General features: G+C 39.6%; 1 protein-coding gene across 2 annotated transcripts in view; it reads right to left on the bottom strand.

The window, feature by feature from the left end:
• The window catches only part of MYO1D (myosin ID), a 357,910-nt gene that overhangs the window by 163,295 nt on the left and 172,573 nt on the right, over positions 1–22,042 (bottom strand). For both annotated transcript variants that reach the window (XM_043903065.1, XM_043903066.1), the window contains exon 16: positions 21,059–21,266. In XM_043903065.1, the coding sequence (XP_043759000.1) occupies positions 21,059–21,266 (208 nt within the window). The remainder of the gene's footprint in view (positions 1–21,058; positions 21,267–22,042) is intronic.

The following is a 22,042-nucleotide window of genomic DNA, read 5'->3' as shown; positions in this document are numbered from 1 at the left end:
CTTTGAGAAGCAGTCATTTTTCAGACCTAAAACTGCTTCTACACAGGGATGCAATTAATATTTGCAGCTTGCTAGGAGCCTGGCTCTCGCTGCAGGCAATGGGTGCTGGTGCCAACAGGGTTTTGCTGAGTCTGGCTCTTTTAATGTATCCCTGTACCCCAAATATGCCATCAGTCCCCAGGGTCCACCCTGATGGTGATACGAGTAAGGATGCTTTCTGGAGAGGAATTTCAGAATCTAGGGAGAAGGAAGTAATCTGGAAAAGGTCCTTCAGATGACTTGGATAAACATCAAATATGCTTCCTCTTTCCATTTTTCTGTCTTGGCCTGTAATGAATGTAAGGAGGAATCGCAGGATAAGAAGAACACTTACTAAGGACAGATATTTCTTCAACAGTTCAAATTTACACAAGTTGAACATAATATGATTAAATAACTACGAAGATCACTCCTGGATATTACTCAATGCCAAAGGGGAGGGGGAAAGAGAATACAAGTGCACTCTCTACGTGCATGATTTATCATAATAGTAGGTGCCACATGGTCAGAATAATGAATAGCTCATGCTAGAATGTGTTGTGGGTGAGACAGAAATGTTGCTATTCAGAGAAAAATCTCGAGTAAAATGCTAGGTTTTCTCAGTGATGTTGAGGTTTTATACTTGTGCACACAGCTATCACTCTATTACTGAAAATCCTACCAGAAACAGATCTGAAAAATTCTAGTACCTGATCTATTAATTTTCCAAGAAATGTTTTATAACACAGTATTTGAAGACTAAACTTTCTTAATTATATACCAATCAAGTCGGAACAGATTTAAAATGAATATCAACAGGAATATAATCTTCCAACTAATATAAATACAATATAGTTTTGTCAAATGAAATTATCTAACTTTTAATTTTATATTGGAGTACAGCCAGTTAACAATGTTGTGGTAGTTTCAGGTGGACAGTCAAGGGACTCAGCCACACACTGACATGTATCCATTCTCTCCCACACTCCCATCCTATCCAGGCTGCCACACAGCGTTGAGCAGCGTTCCCTCTGCTATACAGTAGGGCCCTGTTGGTTTCCCACTTAACTTCCTTTTCATAAACTGCATATTTCTCTTTTTTTCAATCCATTTTCTTTAGATTTTTTTTAACTGATTTGTACAAGCTCTTTATAAATTAAGGGACTCATTCTTTTGTTATTAGTGTTTTAAATATTTTTTCCAGTATGCCAATGATCTTTTGATACTGTTTATAATATACTACCATAGAGAAGTTGTTTTTTTAAAAAATTGAGTGCAGTCAAATGTACTCATTTTTCTTCTTTGGTTACACACATATTTGACACAAAATTGAGAACACATAATAATCATAAAGGGCTTTGCAATGCTTTTTATTTTATACACCAAGCACATTTCCTCATGTGATCAAATATCTTCTTATAATGTGATTCTGAACAGCCTCACGGTACTCAACAAGAAACATGCATGTAATTCATTTAACCATGCATGGTATTTCTGGTGTTTTCTGCTTTTTAAAATACCATTTTAGGAGTATCATTGCACCTATTCTAATTCTAAAGGAGAATTGCTGCCAGTACCCATTTCCAACTGCCACATATTTAAGTACTCTTTACCAAACTCCACCATTTGAAGAGCTAAAAAGAATTACCTAAATTGATACAAGCTAACCTATTGTATATGCTATGATTAAACTGCTTTGATTAGGAAATGTTGCTTTAAAAAATTCACTAGCTATTTGAATTTTTTCTTTGGTGAATTCTCTCTTCATACCTTTTCTTGTCCATCACATATTCGTAATTTCACCTCATGATTTGTAAGGGCTTTTTATATATGAAGTAAGTGAACCTTTTATTACATTTACAAAGACTTTTGGGCATTTTGCTTTTACCATCTCCTGGCCATGGCTCTTGGTTCTGGCTAATAAAACATGAGAAGACATTTTCTAGGCGTTGCTGAGAAAGAAAAATGTCTCACTCCTCAGAGAGAATGCCCAAGGACTTCTAGAAGTGAATTCTTTCCTTGAGTAAGTAAACATGGCTGCTGACTGTTAGCAGCCATCTTGCAACCACAAGGGGGAGCCACACTGAGCCTGACGATGATTCAGAAAGCTTCCTGTTGTATGAAATAAATCCTTTACTCTTCACCAGACTGAATTAAGGTTTCTTTTTTCCCCCCTCTCTCCTCCTCTCCCCTTACCTTTCCCCTTCCCTCCTCTTTCTCCCTCCCTCTCCCCTGCCCCTTCTCTATCTTTCTCCTGCTTTCTCCCTTCCTTGCAACTGAACACAATTTTGCTACAATGATAATTTTTGAGACCCAGAAATTGTAAAGGTTTATGCTGTGCTATCTATCAATCTTTGCCCTTATGATTCTTCTTTTGCTGCTGCTAAACTCAGCAAGCCCCTCCCTACTTTAAAATCAAATATCTGGGGGATTTCCCTGGCCGTCCAGTGGTTAAGACTTTGCCCTCCAATGCAGGAGGTGGGAGTTCGATCCCTGGTCAGGGAGCTAAGATCCTACATGCCTTGTGGCCAAAAAAACTAAAGCATAAAACAGAAGAAATGTTGTAACAAATTCAATAAAGATTTAACAGAATAAATATTAAAGAATAAAATATGTGCCCATGAAATGAATTTGTTTAGTTAAGATATAAGGTCTGGAGTGGGGTGGGGAGGGGGCTCAATCACAAACAGGAGAGAGCCTTTATTTCACAATCATTTCATGAATGGCAGGAAATTATGTCCACTCTAGTAGTTTCCATAATTAAAGATGTGTGAAATGCCCCCTGAAGGTCTGGAATCTTTGAAATACAAATGAGTTACCAGTTTCAGCTGATGAATATGATGGGAGAAATGTTCTATTTGGATCAGACTTATGTGAGTGGACTGAATCTAAGTCAGATCCTACCTGGTCAGCCATTAAGAAGAGTTAATACTGGAAATCTTTATGGGATGTCTCCCCTGAAATAGATGAATAAAAAAAAAACCACAAAACACTGGGAAATAATCAAGAAAAAAAATACCCGCATACATAAAATTATTTGACTACAAAAGGCATAAGCTACAGTGGAAAGGGTATATTCTATATATTTTAATATACAGTCATAATAAATCAGCATGCATGCATGCTAAGTTTCTTTAGTTCTGTCTGACTCTTTGCCACCCTGTGGACCATAGCCTGCCAGTCTCCTCTGTCCATGGGATTCTCCAGGCAGGAATAAATCAGAATTTTCACCCAAAGTCAGAGCAACCATAAATTGGATTTAGAGAATAATCAGAGTGCTTTTCGAATGAACACCAGTGTTAGACTGTCTATAAACAGCTCGATCTTGCCTGTGAAATATTTTAGGACCATCAGAATTGACCCTTCTTTTTGGTCTTTTTCACTCATTTCAACTGGCTTGTGATCAATATTTCATGGAACTCTTCTATAGCTGCCCTTCAGGCATCCTTCCAAAAAACCCAAACCCAAATTTTCAGCTGAAAGCTTCACAGAGAGAACTCCTGCTGCCCTGAATCTTGAAGGAAGGGATGCATCAGCAACAAAAAGTGACAGAAGCACAGACGCTGTGGTGATTTTTCTGAAAATGCCTTCCGAAGGTTCAGACTCTTTCTTGCTGTGGAGTTTTTTGCTTCTGAATTTCCCTCAGCTTGCGTCTTCTCTCCCTGGAATTTCCCTAGGGTCAGCCCCTTCTCAATCTTTGTGAGTATGTGTTCAGGCCTCAGTCGTGTCTGACTCTTTGCAACCCCATGGACTGTAGCCCGCCAGGCTCCTCTGTCCATGGAATTTTTCAGCCAAGAATACTGGAGTGAGCTGTCATTTTCCTCCTCCAGGGGATCTTTCCAACCCAGGAATCGAACCTGCGTCTCTTGCATCTCCTGTATTGGCAGGCAGATTCTTTACCACTAGCGCCATCTTACTTTAATGTTACCCTCCTCAGAGAGGTCTTCACTGACCAGCCCATTTCCCTTGACCTCTGAATGACTTCCATAACTCAGTCCTTCCTTTCCTTCATAACTGTTACACAATTTATATTTATTTGTTGACTTTTTTTGGTCTTACTCCTCGATTAGAATGTATACCCCATGAGGACAAGGACTATTTCTATTATATTCATCACTGTGATTCCTAAGAGTGCCTGGCAATAAACACACTTGTTGAATGAATGTATATACATTGGCTTGAATACACTGAAGATCTTTTATTATAAGTTTTAAAAAGACTTGCTTATCTGTGAAAAAGCCCCCCCCCCCAAGCCAAATAACCTTAGGGCTTAAGAGCTCACGTAAGAGAAACAGATAAGTCATTCTGTTGCACAACAGTACAGACAAGCCAAGCAACTGATGAAACATTCAAGAAGAAACACATGGCTGCTGCCACACAGCTCTCAAGTCTTAATGGAATCTCAAAAACCAGCGTCAGTGGTTGATGGTTCTAGAGCAGTCTAGCATGAATAAGCACTGACTTGGAAAACTGTTACCAATTTGTCAGTGAAGGGCCTGATGCATGAAAAAGTCTGATTTTCAGTGAATATTCTACTTATACGAAAATAGTTTCACCAAAAACATAAGTACCTGTCTTAAATAAGTTGGTTCTAACTATGAAAAAATGAATATTCCAGATTAAGTTCCCAATTGCTTGTTCATCCCAGTTATTGGATTTTTCACAAAAAAATTCCCCTTTTGACTTCCACCGGCCTCCCCCTCCCTGCTGTTTTTGGACAGAAGTCAACACCTCAGTGTCACTGCATTTCATCAAGAGATCAAGGAAAATGCGACCTGTGACATCTTTACTCACTCTTGGAGCCAAAGTGACCAAGAAAGAGCCCATAAACTCTACTGTGCATTATTCCGTTTATTTCATTGGGCCCGTAGGAAGAATCTGATTCCTCTATTACTGGAATGAGAGGAAAGAGGTGGGGAAAACCCTAGACTGGGAAATTCTGCCAAATTCAAACATACAAATATTGTATGTGTGCATGCTAAGTCGCTTCAGTCATGTCCGGCTCTTTGCGACCCCATGGACTGGAGCCCGCCAGGCTCCTCTGTCCATGGAGATTCTCCAGGCAAGAATACTGGAGTGGGTTGCCATGCCCTCCTCCAGGGGATTGTCCCAACCCAGGGATTGAACCGGCAGCTCTTACTGGTGGGTTCTTTACCACCAGTGCCATCTGGAAATCCCCACGACTATTATATACTAATTCTCAAATGGAAAAAAATGAAGTTACAATGGATGGATAAGGAACCAGCTCTTGGTCAGACCACTTAGATGAACTAGCTGTTCAGGCTCACGGGCTAAGGATGACTGAGAAGATGCCCCTGAGCCACAGACTGGTACCAGTTCGTGGCCTGTTAGGGACCAGGTCACACAGCAGGAGGTAAGTGGCAGGTGAGCCAGCAAAGCTTCATCTGTATTTACAGTCACTCCCCATCGCTCTCCCATCACCCGCAAATGTCCAGTGGCCGGAAAACAAGCTCAGGACTCCTGCTGATTCTGTATTACAATGAGTTGTATAATTATTTCATTATAAATCACAATGTAATAATAATATAAATAAAATGTGCAATACATGTAACGTGCTTGAACCATCCCGAAATGATCTCCCTCCCAGACCTCGGTCTGTGGGAAAACTGTCTTCCATGAAACTAGTCCCTGGTGCTAAAAAGTTTGAGGACTGCTGCTGTAATTAATGTAGTTTTGGCTTTAACTCAGAAGCCGACAGATAATTCTCTACTTTCCTCTCTTTTTGAGAGGTGATCCAGCAGATACTCTATTCTTCCAAAGGCACAGAAAACTTTCTTTTTCATACGTCCGTGGAGTCCACTGAGTCACCACATTATGGCAAAAGGAGAAAAGTAGCTCAAAAGAGTCTCAGAGTTTCCACGTCTGTGGAGTTCTATCCTCTAAACCCACAATCATGGAACAAGTTTTCTGGGATCATCACATTCAAGACTGTACTTATTTGGCCAGGCTAAGACTACAAAAACTCATAGCTCCTTGACCTAACTATCAAATAACAACTACAGAAAATCGGCTTATTACTAAATAATTTTGCTTTGAATCCTAGATTTTCTTCCTCTTCCAAATAAGTATGTTAATATAGCTGTAAGTTTACTGTCATCTACAGAAAACCCAGAGCTAGGTTGTTACCATAGCAAATTCATTCCTTTCCTCTTCATCTACATGGGTCACCCCACTGATGTGACCTGCTTTGGTCAATGTGTGGTTACCCCACACATGTGACCTCAACAGTTTGAAATGTGCTTGTGTGGTCAACTGTGCCCTCTCAGGCATTTGCTGTTATCATGAGAAGAACATGCCCCAGGCTCTACTGACATCAGCGAAAACAAGCTACATGTGGAGCCAATCTGTAGTCAACCCACGACCTGGGATGGGCTCAGCCAAAAATGGCCAAACCCTGGATGCGTGAAGAATAAATAAATATTGACTGCTATAGCCACTAAGGTTTAGAGTGGTTTGGTGGGCTGAATAATCCTCCCTCCCACATATCTACCTCTCAGTCCCTGAAACCAGTGAATGATACTTCATCTTACACAAAAAAAGGACTTTGCCGTTGTGATCAGGTTAATGATCTTGAGATGGGTAGATTATCCTGGATTATCTGGGTGGACCCTAAGTGCAATCACATATATCTATATAAGAGGGGGGTGGTGGGATATCTGAAGGGGAAGAGGGGATGGCATGTGACTATGGAGGCAGAGACTGGAGCCACCAACCATGGAATTCTGGCAGCTACCAGAAGCTGGAAAAAGCAAGGCACAGATTATCCCCATAACAACTAGAGGAAGTGTGGCCTGATGACACCCTGATTTTGGCCCCGTGAAACTGATTGCAGACTTCCAGCCTCCAGAACTGTGAAAGGATAAATTCCTGTTGTTTTAAGCCACTAAGTCTGTGATAATTTTCATAGCAGCCATAGGAAACCAATATAGGTGGTTTGTGGCACAGTATGCCAATGGTCAACTGATATATACCTAAACCAATAATAATATTAGTGTTAACAATAACCAATGTTAATAATTATAGCAAACACATAGTAGCTGCCATATGCCAGGCACTGATCAAAGTATGTTGAATATATTAAGTCATTTAATACTCACAACCATACTGTATGGTGGGTACTCTGATTTCCCTTTTACAGATGAAGAATCGGAAGAACACAGAGGCCACAACATTTCATTTTGTAAGTGCCGAGCAGAGATTGGACTCCAAGTGCCTTGTGGTTGACTGAAGCTAAGAACTACCTGCTGGTTAGGCAGCAGTAGAGTCAAAAAATTACACAGAAGTTAGTGATTCTTCAACTCAGGCAGCAGAGTTAAAACTTAAAGGCTTCTTTCCCAGTTGGGAATAACTCTTATGCCAACCAATTACTCCATTTGCTTGGTATGATGAAGGTACCTCATTTAAATGCACACGACTAGCTCTTAAGTATTAATAAACATAACACAGCTAGAGGAAAACTTTATAACTCCCAGAGCACTGAGTGTTGAATCATGATACAATAATTTTATTACTGGCAAAATACCATCCAAGCCACTGTGCACAGGGTATCATGCTGGGGCCGCTGGGTGAGTACAAATAAGCAAAAGGATACTGCTTCCCCCAACAATTTATCATCTGGTTCAGGAGAGAAGACAAAATGTGCAAAATTATGAATGATCTGCACATGACAGAAATCTTAGAATTCAATAGGAATCTTTTGAGCTAAAGACCTTTTTTTAGGGTTTTGTGCTTTGTTTTAGTATTTTTAAGTCTCTGTTGAATTTGTTACAACATTAGCTCTGTGTTATGTTTTGGTTTTTTGGCTGTGAAGTAGTGGGATCTTAACTCCCCGACCAGGGATCAAACCCACACCGCCTGCACTGGAAAGAGATGTCTTAGCCACAGGACCAGGAGGGAAGTCCCTGAAGACCTCGTATAAATCATCAGCTGAGTGGTTCTCTGCCCTGACTCTTCCACAGAACACCTGGCAATAGTAAGACTTTCTGACAGAAAACACTGAATATAAATAGCCCTAAATTTTAATGAAGCCCCACAAAGGAATGACTCAGGGGTTCCTCCTGAGTCTGCATAGGGACGTATGCACCTGTGTGCATGTGTGTGCGCTGGCGCACATGTAAGCATGTGTGGGCACTTCTAGAATTAATGTGGTTAAAAAGAAATCACACCAAACATCCTGTTTTGTAGCATATATTCTCATTTAACATTTATCGTGAGCACTTGATTACATTTCTTTATATTGTCCTTGTTAACAGCTACTTAGTTTTCTGCTGTATGGATGTATCATAATTTATATGACTCAATGTTTTCCTCCATCATTTTCCACTTTCATGAGAAATACTGAAGAGAAAATTCTTACAACTCAATGTTTACATAAAGTCTCAAGAATTTCCTTACTATAAATTTCTAGAAGTATAATTGCTAGATTAGAGGCAAACCCAACCAAATTTTAGATTTTTTTTGGAAACACATTGCTAAACTACCGTCTGGAAAGTTCTCACGTATTTACTCTCTTGCCAGCAGTAAACATATCCTCAGCAACACTGTGTAGGATTAAAAACAAAAACCCTCAAGTATTTGATAGGTGAAAATGTGTTTGCTGGCCATTTTCCCCTTTTTATTTTTTTTTGGTGGACTGATTGTTTATATTCCCCCTCCATTTTCTAGTTAGGTATTTATTTCTTTGGAAGAGCCTTTGTACATTAAAGGTATTTATATTCTGCACATGCTGAAATTGAAAAGATAGCATTTAAAGCCACTCTATGTTACCCCATAAAGAGAAACTGTAGGCTCTAAATATATGCAATAAATAATGATACATATCCCAGAACGTGCTGAATATTTCATAAATTTTTTATTTTGGTTAGCAAAACTTACTAGTCCAAGCAGAATGTGTTTAAATGTGCCAGGACAAAGAATATAAGCCATTTATGCCACACTTAGATTTCTTGGTAGCAGTTATGCACGTTTGCTGTAGCAAGAAAAAGCTAAAGTAAACCGTAACATCACAGCCCGTACGCTTAAACCACAGATTCTGTGATACACCTATTAGGACATTAGAATGTATTCTGTCACCCATAAAGTGTCTTGCTGTTGTTGCTATTTAGTTACTAAGTTGTGTCCAACTCTTTTGCGACCCCAAGGACTGTAGCCCGCCAGGCTCCTCTGTCCATGGGATTTCTAAGGCAAGAATACTGGAGTGGGTTGCCATTTCCTTCTCCAGGAAATCTTCCTGACCCAGGGATTGAACCCGAGTCTCCTGCATTGGCAGGTAGAATTCTTTGTTTTTAATTTTTTAGTTGAAGAATGAATGCTTTACAGAATTTCGTGGCTTTCTGTCATACATCAACAAGAACCAGCCATAGGTACACCCATGTCCCCTCCCTCCCGGACGTCCTGCCCACCTCCCTCCCCATCCCGCCCTTCAGCCTGTCGCAGAGGCCCCATTTGAGTTCCCCGAGTCGTATGGCAGATTCCCACTGGCTCTCTATTTCACCTTTGGTATTGTACATTTCTACGTCACTCTCCCCACACATAGCCACTTCCCCTCTTCTCCTCCGCCCGCGTGCATAGGTCTGTTCTCTATGTCTGTTTCTCCATTGCGGCAGGTAGATTCTTTACTGCTGGGCCACCAGGGAAGCCAATAAAGTGTCTTGGCTTAATGAAATATGTGGCAAAAGCATGTACTTGTTGAAAAAAAAAGTCAGTTTTGAAAATCACCTTTTTTTGGGGGGGGTGATATTTTACATGAACTATCAGCATGGCCATTAGACAGTGAATACTCATTATACTATTTTCTTTGCTGCCTTTAATATTTGTCACCCAATTGTTTCCCAAAGAATCAGAGGGAACTTACATAGGAGGTACCTAGACGACACTGTCACCCAAAGAAAGAAAGTGAAGTCGCTCAGTCGTGTCCGACTCTTTGCGACCCCACGGATTGTAGCCTACCAGGCTCTTTTGTCCATGGATTTCCCAGGCAAGAGTACTGGAATGGGTTGCCATTTCCTCCTCCAGGGGATCTTCCCAACACAGGGATTGAACCCAGGTCTCCCGCATTGCAGGCAGATGCTTTATCATCTGAGCTACCAGGGAAGTGTTACACAGTCACCCAACTGAGTAATAAAGAAGAACAGGTAGGCAATGAGGGTGGGGTGTCAGTAGGAAGGGTGAGTCACACTGGAAACCCCCAACTAAGAATGGTTCCTGGATTTGCGTACAAACCCGAATCCTGAGCTTCCTGGAAGCTTCAACAAATGCAAAACTTATGAGTTGCCTGGATTTCATTATTTCATGAGGTTGGTAATCAAATACTCCCTGCACCCAACTATGCTTTTAATTTTTAAATAATAATTTTTGTCAAGGAGGAAGAAAAATTAATTGCTCAGCAGCGATTCAATGGTATTTTGCTTGACGTGGCTGTCTTCCTCCAGATGAGCTTTTGGTGTACGCCTCCTATCTGTAAGATATTTCATTTGAGTCTGGAATGGCAATCCTCACTGAATTGTTCACTAGTTTTTAATTTAATGTAAACACCTATTCATCGAATCACATCCCCTTCACTAATTAATTCCTTGCAAAGAGTCAATTTCTTGAGCTTCCAGCAATTAAAAAAGAAAAGTGCCAGGAAAATGTAGCCAGAGTTGGTTTTTTTTTCCTTCCACCACTTTTAGGGGCCAGAAAATGTTGTCATGGAGACAACAGCTGCTAGATTATGAGTGACAGGTCTCAAGAGAGAAGTGTCTTGGAAAGGGAAGATCTCAAGTTGAAAAAAAAAGTGAGAAAGAACCACTGCAAGCTCCTTCACTAAGCATGGTGGGGAGCTCAGCTGAAAGAGGTATTTGAGTGAACAAAGAATAAAAAAAGTATTTCCTCCTTTCTTTCAACTAAGATAGGAGATGTTTTTCTTCCAAAGGGGAACAGATTTCTTTTAAGCAAATCTCAAGCATATGTACATATCTTGACATAATTACATTTTAAAATTGGGATTCACACTGATGCACCAAATTGGTTGCCTTAGTAATGAGATATCACCCAGGCAACGGATTTGCTGCTCTTTCGCGAGAGCAAATCATCTGCTTGCAACTTGCAGGGGAGCAGGCTGGGGAAGGGGTGGCAGTGGTCGCTTCCTGGCAGTTATCTGAGAGGAGATAAATAAGAAACAAATTCTTTTTGACATGTCGTCATTACTTTCCAAATATGCTTTTATCTTTTTTATTCATCAGTTGGGTGGGAGGAGGAAGAGAGTGGGTGGGGGTAGGAAAAGAGAGAGGCAGAGAGGGAGGGAGGGAAAGGGATGCTCTGTCGTTCCAATGCTGCTGAAGCATTTTTATTGTTCTAAAAGGGCTTTGCATTTGTCAATATGTAAACACTAAGTGGCATCAGTTACTGGCCAACATTATAAATCAACAGAAATCTTCTTCACAATAATAAAAATCAATGACTTGTACTGAGTAATGTTATTTTAATGTCACTGCTTAGTAACACATGTAGGGGTAACGCTTTAACATTCAAGAATCATTTACTAAATGTCTTGCAGATAAGAAATACTCCTTGGTTTCTTCATAAAGAACATACATCCTTTCCCATACCTATTTCCACTACCATGATTTACCAATAAATGTTTGACACACTTTCCTGGGGGCTTCCCAGGTGGTACTACCTGCCTGCCAATGCAGGAGATGTAAGAGATGGGGTTTGACCCCTGGGTTGGGAAGATCCCCTGGAGGAGGACATGCCAATGCACTCCAGTATTCTTGCCTGGGGAATCCCATGGACACAGAAGCCAGAGGGGCTACAGTCCAGAGGGTTGCATGGAGTCAGACACGACTGATGCAACTTAACACGCATGTACATACACTTTCTTGCTGGAGGATTCTGACACTGCATGTGTTTTTCTTCTCCTCTTTACTCTGCTTTCACCCCCATCATTTTTGACATTCTGGTTATCAATAAACCAGCGGTCTCCCAATGGCCACATTACGTGGACACTTTCAGCCCTTTATTTTGCTGCATAACTCTGTGTTTGACACTGCTGATCATTCCTTCTTCCTTAAAACTTGCCACTTCCTTTGCTGCCCTGACTCACACATCCCACTTGCTGGGCATCTTGACTTGAATGTCTCAGAGGCACTTCGAACTATGCTCCAAACTATTAATTTCCTCCTAATATGCTCCTGCCTCTGTTCCTTTTCTCTCTTTCTCAGTTGGTAGTGGCACCAGCTGTCTAGGAACCTTCCTCCAACACTGAAGTGGCAGTTTTTGTATGAATAATCCCAAGGGCTAGGACTAGTCTACATTTATTATCGAACACAATACTGAATATTTGTGCTTAAATATTTTTGAATATTTTTGTAGAAAAACCTGCTCCCTATTTCTGTTATAGGAAGTTTATTTTCCCCAATAACCATAGTCACAATTAACTGCTATGACACCAATGACCCAACTCTAATGAATTCAACCTTTTTGTTTATGAAATAGAGATGAAGAGCCACCTTCCCTACAAATGGACTTTGAGTAAAATGTGAACTTGACAGAGTGGTTCTCAAACTTTTTGGCCTCTCTCCTTCATCCAGAAGGGATAGGCTACCCACTCCAGTATTCTTGGGCTTCCCTTGTGGCTCAGCTGGTAAAGAATCCACCGATGATGTGGGAGACCTAGGTTCAATCCCTGGGTTGGGAAGATCCCCTGGAGAAGGGAAAGGCTACCCACTCCAGTACTTTGACCTGGAGAATTCCATGAACTGTATAGTCCATGGGGATGCAAAGAGTTGGACACAACTGAGTGACTTTCACTTTCACTCACTTCATCCAGAAAGCCTTCTCTTCCAGCTCAGGTAGGTGGCTGGTCTCTGAGCCCACCTGGCAGTCATCACCTACTCAACAGAGTCATAATTACTCCACTGCACTGGTCTGAGTGCTAACACATCACCCTCCTGACTGGGTTGTCAGCGTCCTCTGGGTGAAGCCCTGTCTTGTTCACTGTTCATCCCTCTTCAGTAATGAATGGGAAAATCCATGTTTATTACTCATTGAAAATGCATGAGTGCCCTTCTCCCACCCGACCATACATCACAGTGTTGGAAAAGACACGTGCTACCCATTTCTTTTCATCTCCTACTGAAGACACATATCATCATTTGATCAAGGGCACATTTTTCTTCATTTCTTTCAATACTTAGCCATGGTCAAGCACCATATTTTTAACCATAAATATTCCCCATGAATAAAGTAGTGAGTGGACTGGCATTGGGGGCAACCTCTCTTATCACCCAGGCAATCTTCCCCCTCCCTTCCTGTAATTTGGCTTATGCTTTGTCTACAGTCATCCACACACACCTTTCCCAACCTACTCATGGCTTGAAAGTCACTTTTACTACAACAAACAAAAATCTCTTCTCCTGGAGCATGTGTTCTCAGTAAAAGAGTCACTGATCACTTTTCATTACCTCACATATGTCAAGAGCTGATTCATATAGGAAATAGCAGTTTCCTTCCCATTGTAGTGAAGATATATCTTAGTTCATACATCCAAGAGTCAATGACTCAGACATCACTAGGTGTCTACCCAGGTCATTTAATAAAGGAATTTTGCCAAATTACCTTCTTCTTTCTCTCGAGCATGATGCCATCATCATCTTTGAGGCTGGTTTTACAAACTTTTCTTCAGTAGTGTAAGTCATACCTGTTTTTCCCATAGGGAGTTAGTGCACACGGAACGATGCTGCTATGGTATAAGTGACTCATGGAGAAGAGGGTGTGTGCAGAAGGCTGGACCACTGGGTTCAAGCCCCGGCTGTGGGGCTCACTGTTGGTGTGATTTCCAGCAAGGTATTCTGGCTACTTAGGTGGCTTGAGACCCCTTTCTTTTTAGATGAAAACAGTGATAGACACTCATTTGCAGAGTTCTTCTAAAGATTCAGTTAATATATATAAAGGGCTCAGAATAGTGCCTGTCAGTCAATAAAGATTAACTACTGTATTAGTAGGTGTCTTGGTTTTTTTTTTTTTTTTAAACATTTTAAGGGCAAAAGTAATCAATTTCATATGAGAGGTAATTATTTTGCTTTTAGTCTGAGAAATCAAACACTTGACTGGTTTCTCAAAGAAGCTGGGGAGCTTTGTTTGAAAAGGATGTGAGAAGCCCACAGCTTCATGCTACTATTTGACGAAGTTTCACATAAACAATATATCAGGGAACAGGGCCAAGTGAATAACTACACACACACAGTGTAATTTTCAGATAATGATTCTATTCACACTTTTCCTCTGGCTGATTTACAAAATTATTCTACTCAGACCTATACTAATCTTTGAGATTACTTATAATTAATAGTGATGATATTATTCTCAGTTTCAGAATTTGCTGTTTTCATGACATATCCATGCTTTAATGAACCACTTTTAACTCTTCACAAGATCTTTTGTGTGTTTGGGGCTATAATATAATCCAACAATGAGAGAGTGTAAAATGCAAATTTAACAAATATAAGAACATACAAATAATATTAAATTGCTAATCAGAATAAACCAACCAGGCCAGTCTTTAAAATATACATTTTTTAAGGATGAAATGATACATCACTAGAAATCATAATTAATGTGATAAAGATCACTGTGTTCCATTCTTGAAAGTGCCTTAGCTCGAATCTCTAACCACGTGTAGAAAGACATTTCTAAGTCAACTGGGAATAAGGAACACAAACTACACATTGGGTTGTAGGAATGTGTAGGAATTACTGTTAATTTTATATAGTATTATAGTAGTATACTAAAATCCTTATCTGGTACTGGTATGTAAGGACAAAATGATAACATAACGTAGATTTCCTTTTAAAAACACCAGACCAAAAACACATAAAAACATGTAGTGAATACTAGATAAAATAAGAGTAGTAAAAGCCTGATCCTTGTTCAAGCAAAGAGATGGGGACACTACAGTTTCTACTTTTGTGAATATTTGCTATTTTTCACAATAAAAGTATCGAAAAGAAAAAGGAAATACACCTTTTATCAAGCTACGTTAAAAAAGTGACTGCTCACTAGACCCTCCAAATGCAATAAATTCCAGAAATGACAAATAGTATGTTTAACATTCCATGATCAAAATTCAGTAAAACTAAAAATTAATTAATTCCAGACATCTTGGAATGTGAAGTCAAGTGGGCCTTAGGAGGCATCACTACAAACAAAGCTAGTGGAGGTGATGGAATTTCAGTCGAGCTATTTCAAATCCTAAAAGATGATGCTGTGAAAGTGCTGCATTCAATACGCCAGCAGATTTGGAAAACTCAGCAGTTTTTTGGGACTGTCAGGTTTTATTCCAATCCCAAAGAAAGGCAATGCCAAAGAATGCTCAAACTACCACACAATTGCACTCATCTCACATGCTAGCAAAGTAATGCTCAAAATTCTCCAAGCCAGGCTTCAGCAATACATGAACCATGAACTTCCAGATGTTCAAGCTGGATTTAGAAAAAGCACAGGAACAAATTGCCAACATCTGCTGGATCATCAAAAAAGCAAGAGAGTTCCAGAAAAACATCTATTTCTGCTTTAGTAACTATGCCAAAGCCTTTGACTGTGTGGATCACAATAAACTGTGGGAAATTCTGAAAGAGATGGGAATACCAGACCACCTGACCCACCTCTTGAGAAACCTATATGCAGGTCAGGAAGCAACAGTTAGAACTGGACATGGAACAACAGACTGGTTCCAAATAGGAAAAGGAGTACATCAAGGCTATATAATGTCACCCTGCTTACTTAACTTATATGCAGAGTACATCATGAGAAACGCTGGGCTGGAGGAAGCTCAAGCTGGAATCAAGATTGCTGGGAGAAATACCAATAACCTCAGATATGCAGATGACACCACCCTGATGGCAGAAAGTGAAGCAGAACTAAAGAGCCTCTTGATGAAAGTGAAAGAGGAGAGTGAAAAAGTTGGCGTAAAGCTCAACATTCAGCAAACTAAGATCATGGCATCCAGTCCCATCACTTCATGGCAAATAGATGGGAAAACAGTGGAAACATTGGCTGACTTTATTTTTGGGGGCTCCAAAATCACTGCAGATGGTGACTGCAGCCATGAAATTAAAAGGTGCTTACTCCTTGGAAGGAAAGTCATGACCAGCCTAGACAGCATATTAAAAAGCAGAGACATTACTTTGCCAACAAAGGTCTGTCTAGTCAAGGCTATGGTTTTTCCAGTAGTCATGTATGGATGTGAGAGCTGAACTGTAAAGAAAGCTGAGTGCTGCAGAATTGATGCTTTTGAACTGTGGTGTTGGAGAAGACTCTTGAGAGTCCCTTGGACTGCAAGGAGATCCAACCAGTCCATCCTAAAGGAAATCAGTCCTGGGTGTTCACTGGAAGGATTGATGTTGAAGCTGAAACTCCAATACTTTGGCCACCTGACGTGAAGAGCTGACTCATTTGAAAAGACCCTGATACTGGGAAAGATTGAGGGCAGGAGGAGAAGGGGATGACAGAGGATGAGATGGTTGGACGGCATCATCGATTCAATGGACATGAGTTTGGGTAAACTCCGGGAGCTGGTGATGAACAGGGACGCCTGGCGTGGTCGCAGAGTTGGACACAACTGAGCGACTGAACTGAACAATTAACAAAAAAGTCAGAAAATGAAACAAAAAATACACTCAAAACATTTATCACCTGGAAATGATTTAAAAAATTTTTTTAAATAACATTTTTTTGGGAAATAGGAAATCTAGATATATAATAATGCACGAAATCCTATAGATATAGTAAAAGTGGTTCTCAGAACAAATTCCATAGTCCATTATTAATAACTGTGAAAGAATAAAATGCATGAAATGTCCAACTCCAGAACTGGGAGGAAGACAATCTCCTGCCTGCTGCTTCTTTTTACATTCCAAAAAAAGAGGAATTGACGAAAATAAAAAGTAAAATCAGTAAATTAGAAACAGGGAAATGGTGGAACTAACAAGAGAGCTGGTTCTTGAAAATGCATTACTAACTAAAGTTGATAAAGAATAAAGAGTGAGTACCTGTCAAATACACAAAATGAGTGACCTGAGGGAATGATGAAAAAACAAAGGAAATGAAAAGAAACATAAGAGACAACTTTGTTCAACTCTGCTGAATTAAATTTGAGAAACTGAATGATTTTTTAAGAAAATATAAATCCAAATCTGACCCCAAACAGACCAATTCTTATAAGGAACTATAAGAAAACACTGCTGATCTATTGATAAAAGAACCCTATATGTTGTACAATATTTACACAGTATCAGTTTGCTAGTGGAAAACCAAATTTATTATTATAAAATAAAAAAGGTCATTCACTACCCTATAATTCCATCTAGAACTCCACTCTAAAATTAGAAACAATCACATATCATTTTAGCCTACATTCTGAGTACTTTATTTCACAGCTTGAGGTCTTTTCCTCCTTTCTTGGCATTTCATCATCCCTTTTTCTCTTTCACTCTTTTCCATACTTTCTCCTTCACTCATTCCTTTGTTCGACTCTATACTGCCTTTGTAGTGTAATAGTGAAAGTCACTCAGTTGTGTCCGACTCTTTGAGACCCCATGGAGAGTCCATGGAACTCTCCAGGCCAGAACACTGGAGTGGGTAGCCATTCCCTTCCCCAGGGCATCTTCCCAACCCCGGGAACAAGCCCAGGTCTCCTGCATTGCAGCCAGATTCCTTACCAGCTGAGCCACAAGGGAAGCCCATACTGTCTTTGAGATTGCATCAATTTTGCTATGATCTCATAATCAAACCACAACCATCCTCTAATTTGGAAGCTCCCAGATGAGCACAACTAAAATTCTGAGAGACAAGGTTCAATGGACTGCTACTCAGCCGTAAAAAAGAATGAAATCATGCCATTTGCAACAACATGGATGAACACAGAGGTTGTCACGCTGAGTGAAGTTACTGAGACAAAGACAGATCTATGACATTGCTTATTGTTGCTGTTTAGTCGCTAAGTTGTGTCCAACTCTTTGCAACCCCATGGACTGTGTAGCCTGCCAGGCTCCTCTATCCATGGGATTTCCCAGGCAAGAATACTGGAGTCAGTTGCCATTTCCTTTCTCCAGGGGATATTCCTGACTGAGGGATTGAACCCGCGTCTCCTGCACTGCAGGTGGGTTCTTTACCGCTGAGCCATCAGGGAAACCTGAAAATGCTTACATGTGGAATCTAAAAAAAATGGTATAAACTTATCTGCAAAACAGAAACAGAGTCACAGATGCAGAAAACAAACGTACGGTTCCCAGGAGGTGGGAAGGGAGGGATAAACTGGGAAATCGGGTTGACATATACACACTACTATATATAAAACAGAACTAGTAATGACCTATTGTATAGCACAAGGAACTCTTTTGAGACTGATAGGGCTATTACTAATATTTATAACAGACAAGAGTCATCAACCAGGAAAGTTCAATCAAACTGAGAGGTAGGGTCATCCTGGTTTAGAGTCAAAGGCTAAATCTGGTCAATCTCTCAGCTAGGTATAAAGAAGAAACACAAAGTGTCAGATCTGTGACAACAGAACATCCCCCAGATAAGCACTGAAGATCAAAAGCAAGGATCTGGATATATACAGAACAGATGTGGGGAAACAACTGTGGCAGACAAAAAAACAGAGATTCAACTTGCAAATTTACAAGCTGTCTTAAGAAAGATAACAGAACAGAGTAAAGGCAATATTAAAAAAAAAAAAAAAATCAACAGAAGAAAACTGTTCTAAGATGAAAGAGAATTTTAAGATTCCACTCCAAAAGTTTTTTTCTGAGTTCTAGGCAAAATAAATGAACGACACCAACACTTAGAAGCATCTTGGCAATTGGGAGGGAAGAAAAACTTTCATAATTTGCACATGATGTAATCTTTTACCCAGAAAACTGAATAGAATCAATAAATATGAATCAAGAAAGGCTTCATTCTGGATACAGATAAACCAACATAAGCCAAATCCAATGGACATAGGAGCCCGTATGGCTGTGGACCACGGGGTCGCAAAGCATTGGACACAACTCAGCAACTGAGCATGCAAGCACACACACGCAAGCCAATACTATTTCTCTACACCAATATTGCCACGTAGAAAATCTAGTAAAAACACAATAATAAGATCCCAACAGCTACAAAAATAATAAAGCACCTAGGAATTTACCATGAATTCATAAGGTCCCTCTTAAGTCCCTCTTAAGTCTAAAAGTCAATAAAATGATGTAAATAAGCCTATTCTACACTCTTAAGATGACTTAATATTATAAAAATGTTAATCCTTTCAATTTAATCTATAAATTCAATGAAACCCTAATAAACAGTATTGTTGAACTTCATGAACTCAATAAACACACATTAAAATTCATATTACAGAATAAAGGTCTATGTATACAATAATCAACCTCAATAAAGAGTAGGAAAAAAAAAGAGCACAGAAGATGGACTTATCATATACTAAGACATACGACAATAAAAACTGTCATTTAGTGTAATCAGAGGCAGATATAAAAATGGAACCGCACAGAGTGCTCAGAAACAGAATACATGTAATATATATGTATGTATAAAAACTTCATACACAGTAAAAGTGGCACCACAAATTAATAGGAAAAGAATAGATTATTTATTAGATGACACCGAGAAAACTTCCTCATCATATAGAAGAAAATGAAACTGGATTCCTTTAGAGAACCACGTACACAGGTGTATTTTGAATGGATTAAAGACCTAAATGTGAAAGGTAAAACTATATAGTTCATAGAAGAAAACAGAATAGTACCTTTGTGACCTGGAGACCAGGAAAGTCCTCTTAAACAAAATTCCAAAACACAAAGTATGAGGCAAAAAAAGTTGAAGATTTTTAATTATGTCAAAATTAAGGATTCTCTTCAACAAAGCATATTAGAAAGTTCAATAGAACCCCAACAGTAGGAGACTATATTTATAATGTCTGAAGTGAAAGAAAGACTAATGTCTAAAACAGTCCAGGAATTCCTGCTCATCAACAAACAATGATACTAACTCCAGAAGAAAAGTGGATGAAAGTTATGAAAGGGCAGTTTACAGGTAATCCCCGAAAGCAAACAAGCATTTAATTAGATGCTCAAGATTAATGGTGATCAGAGAAAGAGGAAATAGAATAAAATAGCGCGATCTCATTATACTTATTAGTCTGGCAAAATTTAGGCACCTGGATGATACTGAAAACGATGTGGGCACTTAGTAACCTCTACATACAAACTGGTGATGTGCAAACCGGCAGGCATCCTGGAGAGGAGCAGCCAGGTCAGCCAGCCACCCTTCCCTTTATGGATACTCCATTCTCAGAGGGACATGATTTCTTTTTGTATGCATGTATCAGTTTTTACATCAAAACGTTTCATACAGAGGGTATGGAAATGGGTAAGGGGGATAAGAAGAAATGTCTGAGTGAGCGAATGAAATGAAAAGGGACCCTGCACAGATCAATGAGGACAGGTACCATGATTTAGGAGCAGGGCTAAGTCAGCACTACACACTTCAGTCAAGGGCTGGTGGTGGGTCGTGATGGGTGAGACCACTGGTTTCAAACGAGTTGGTCAAGCTTTTGAATGACAAGACAGAAAAAAGTCCTCTATGCAGTTAAGATGAGGGTAACGATTCAATTAACCACGAGACAAAAATCAGACTACTTCAGACATCTCTCTGATTCTGATTATCAGAAGACAAAATATCTTTGGCGTTTGGAGGATAAAATTGATTCTTGTTGTTTTGTGTACTAGAGAAGCCAAGACAACATTGTAAAGCAATTATCTTTCAATTAAAAATAAGTGTAAAAAGATATTTTAAAAAATTGAACTCACACAGGTAAGTTTTCCATGTTCAAAGGCAATAGAAAATACTCTAAGATATGCATAGATGCAAAAACAATACATCACTGTGAACATTTCTTGAATCAAAGAAAGCATTCAACTCAATTGTAAGAACATAAAATCAAAGCCTTATCCTCATATAGAAAATGTAAGATTACCTTTTGTAGAAAGAGGACAATCCTTACAAGCATCTGAGCACGGAGCTCTTCCAAGGTAAACAATGTTCGGGGTGTTCGAATGAAAATTTTGGTCTTCCCATAAGCCACATCGTCCTGAAAGCCACAATATTCGACCAGTTTCTTGACAGCTTCTTTGTCTGAGGGGAGGTCATGGTTGGGCCAGGTGAATTCAGAGATCATTTTGTACCTTGATGAGGAAAACAAACAAACAAATCAGGACATGAATTAAGGGAGAAAAACCATGTGGTATCAATAGATGCAGAAAAGCTATTCAATAAAATTCATGCTTCACAGAAAGGAAAAAAAAAACTTCTTAGCAAACTCAGAATAGAGATGAATTTCATTAGCCTCATAAGAGACACAGAAAAAGGCTTCAATAAAATACAATACTCCTTTAGGATAATAACTCTTACTAAACCAGGGTTAGAAGGGTATTCCTTAATTTAATAAAAGCTATTTGTCCAAAACTTGCAGCAAATATTATCTGTAACATGGCAACCTTGGAAGCATTCTCTTTGCAAACAGAAAGAAGACAAGGATGCCTCTATCATGGGTTTTTGAAAATATTACTTAAGAATAACATGACTCGTTTCAAAGGAAATCAACCAGATCTTCAGAAAAACTATCATCAGTTAAAAGAAAAAAAAAAAATTAAGCCGTGTTTTACACATACAGTCAATACACAAAAATCATTTGCAACGCTGCAGACAAGTAGCCACCAGTTCCTCCATATGTGGGCCTCTTATAGGTTAGTTTACCTCACACCAGCTTGTTGGTGACGGTGATAGTGAGCAAGACAGAAGTCAAAGCCTCAGCCTTGTGTAAGCTAATCTCACAAGCAACATTCCATCACTTTTGCCATATTCCATTTGGCTAGAAGCAGTTCATGAGGGTCAGCCCACTCTCCTGGGAAAAGGAGTATGCGGGGCACGAATACCAGGAAGCGGGGATCACTGGGACCAG

The sequence above is a fragment of the Cervus elaphus genome, chromosome 5 (assembly GCF_910594005.1).
Source record: "Cervus elaphus chromosome 5, mCerEla1.1, whole genome shotgun sequence".
NCBI lineage: Eukaryota > Metazoa > Chordata > Mammalia > Artiodactyla > Cervidae > Cervus > Cervus elaphus.
This window is presented reverse-complemented; position numbering and strand designations above follow the sequence as displayed.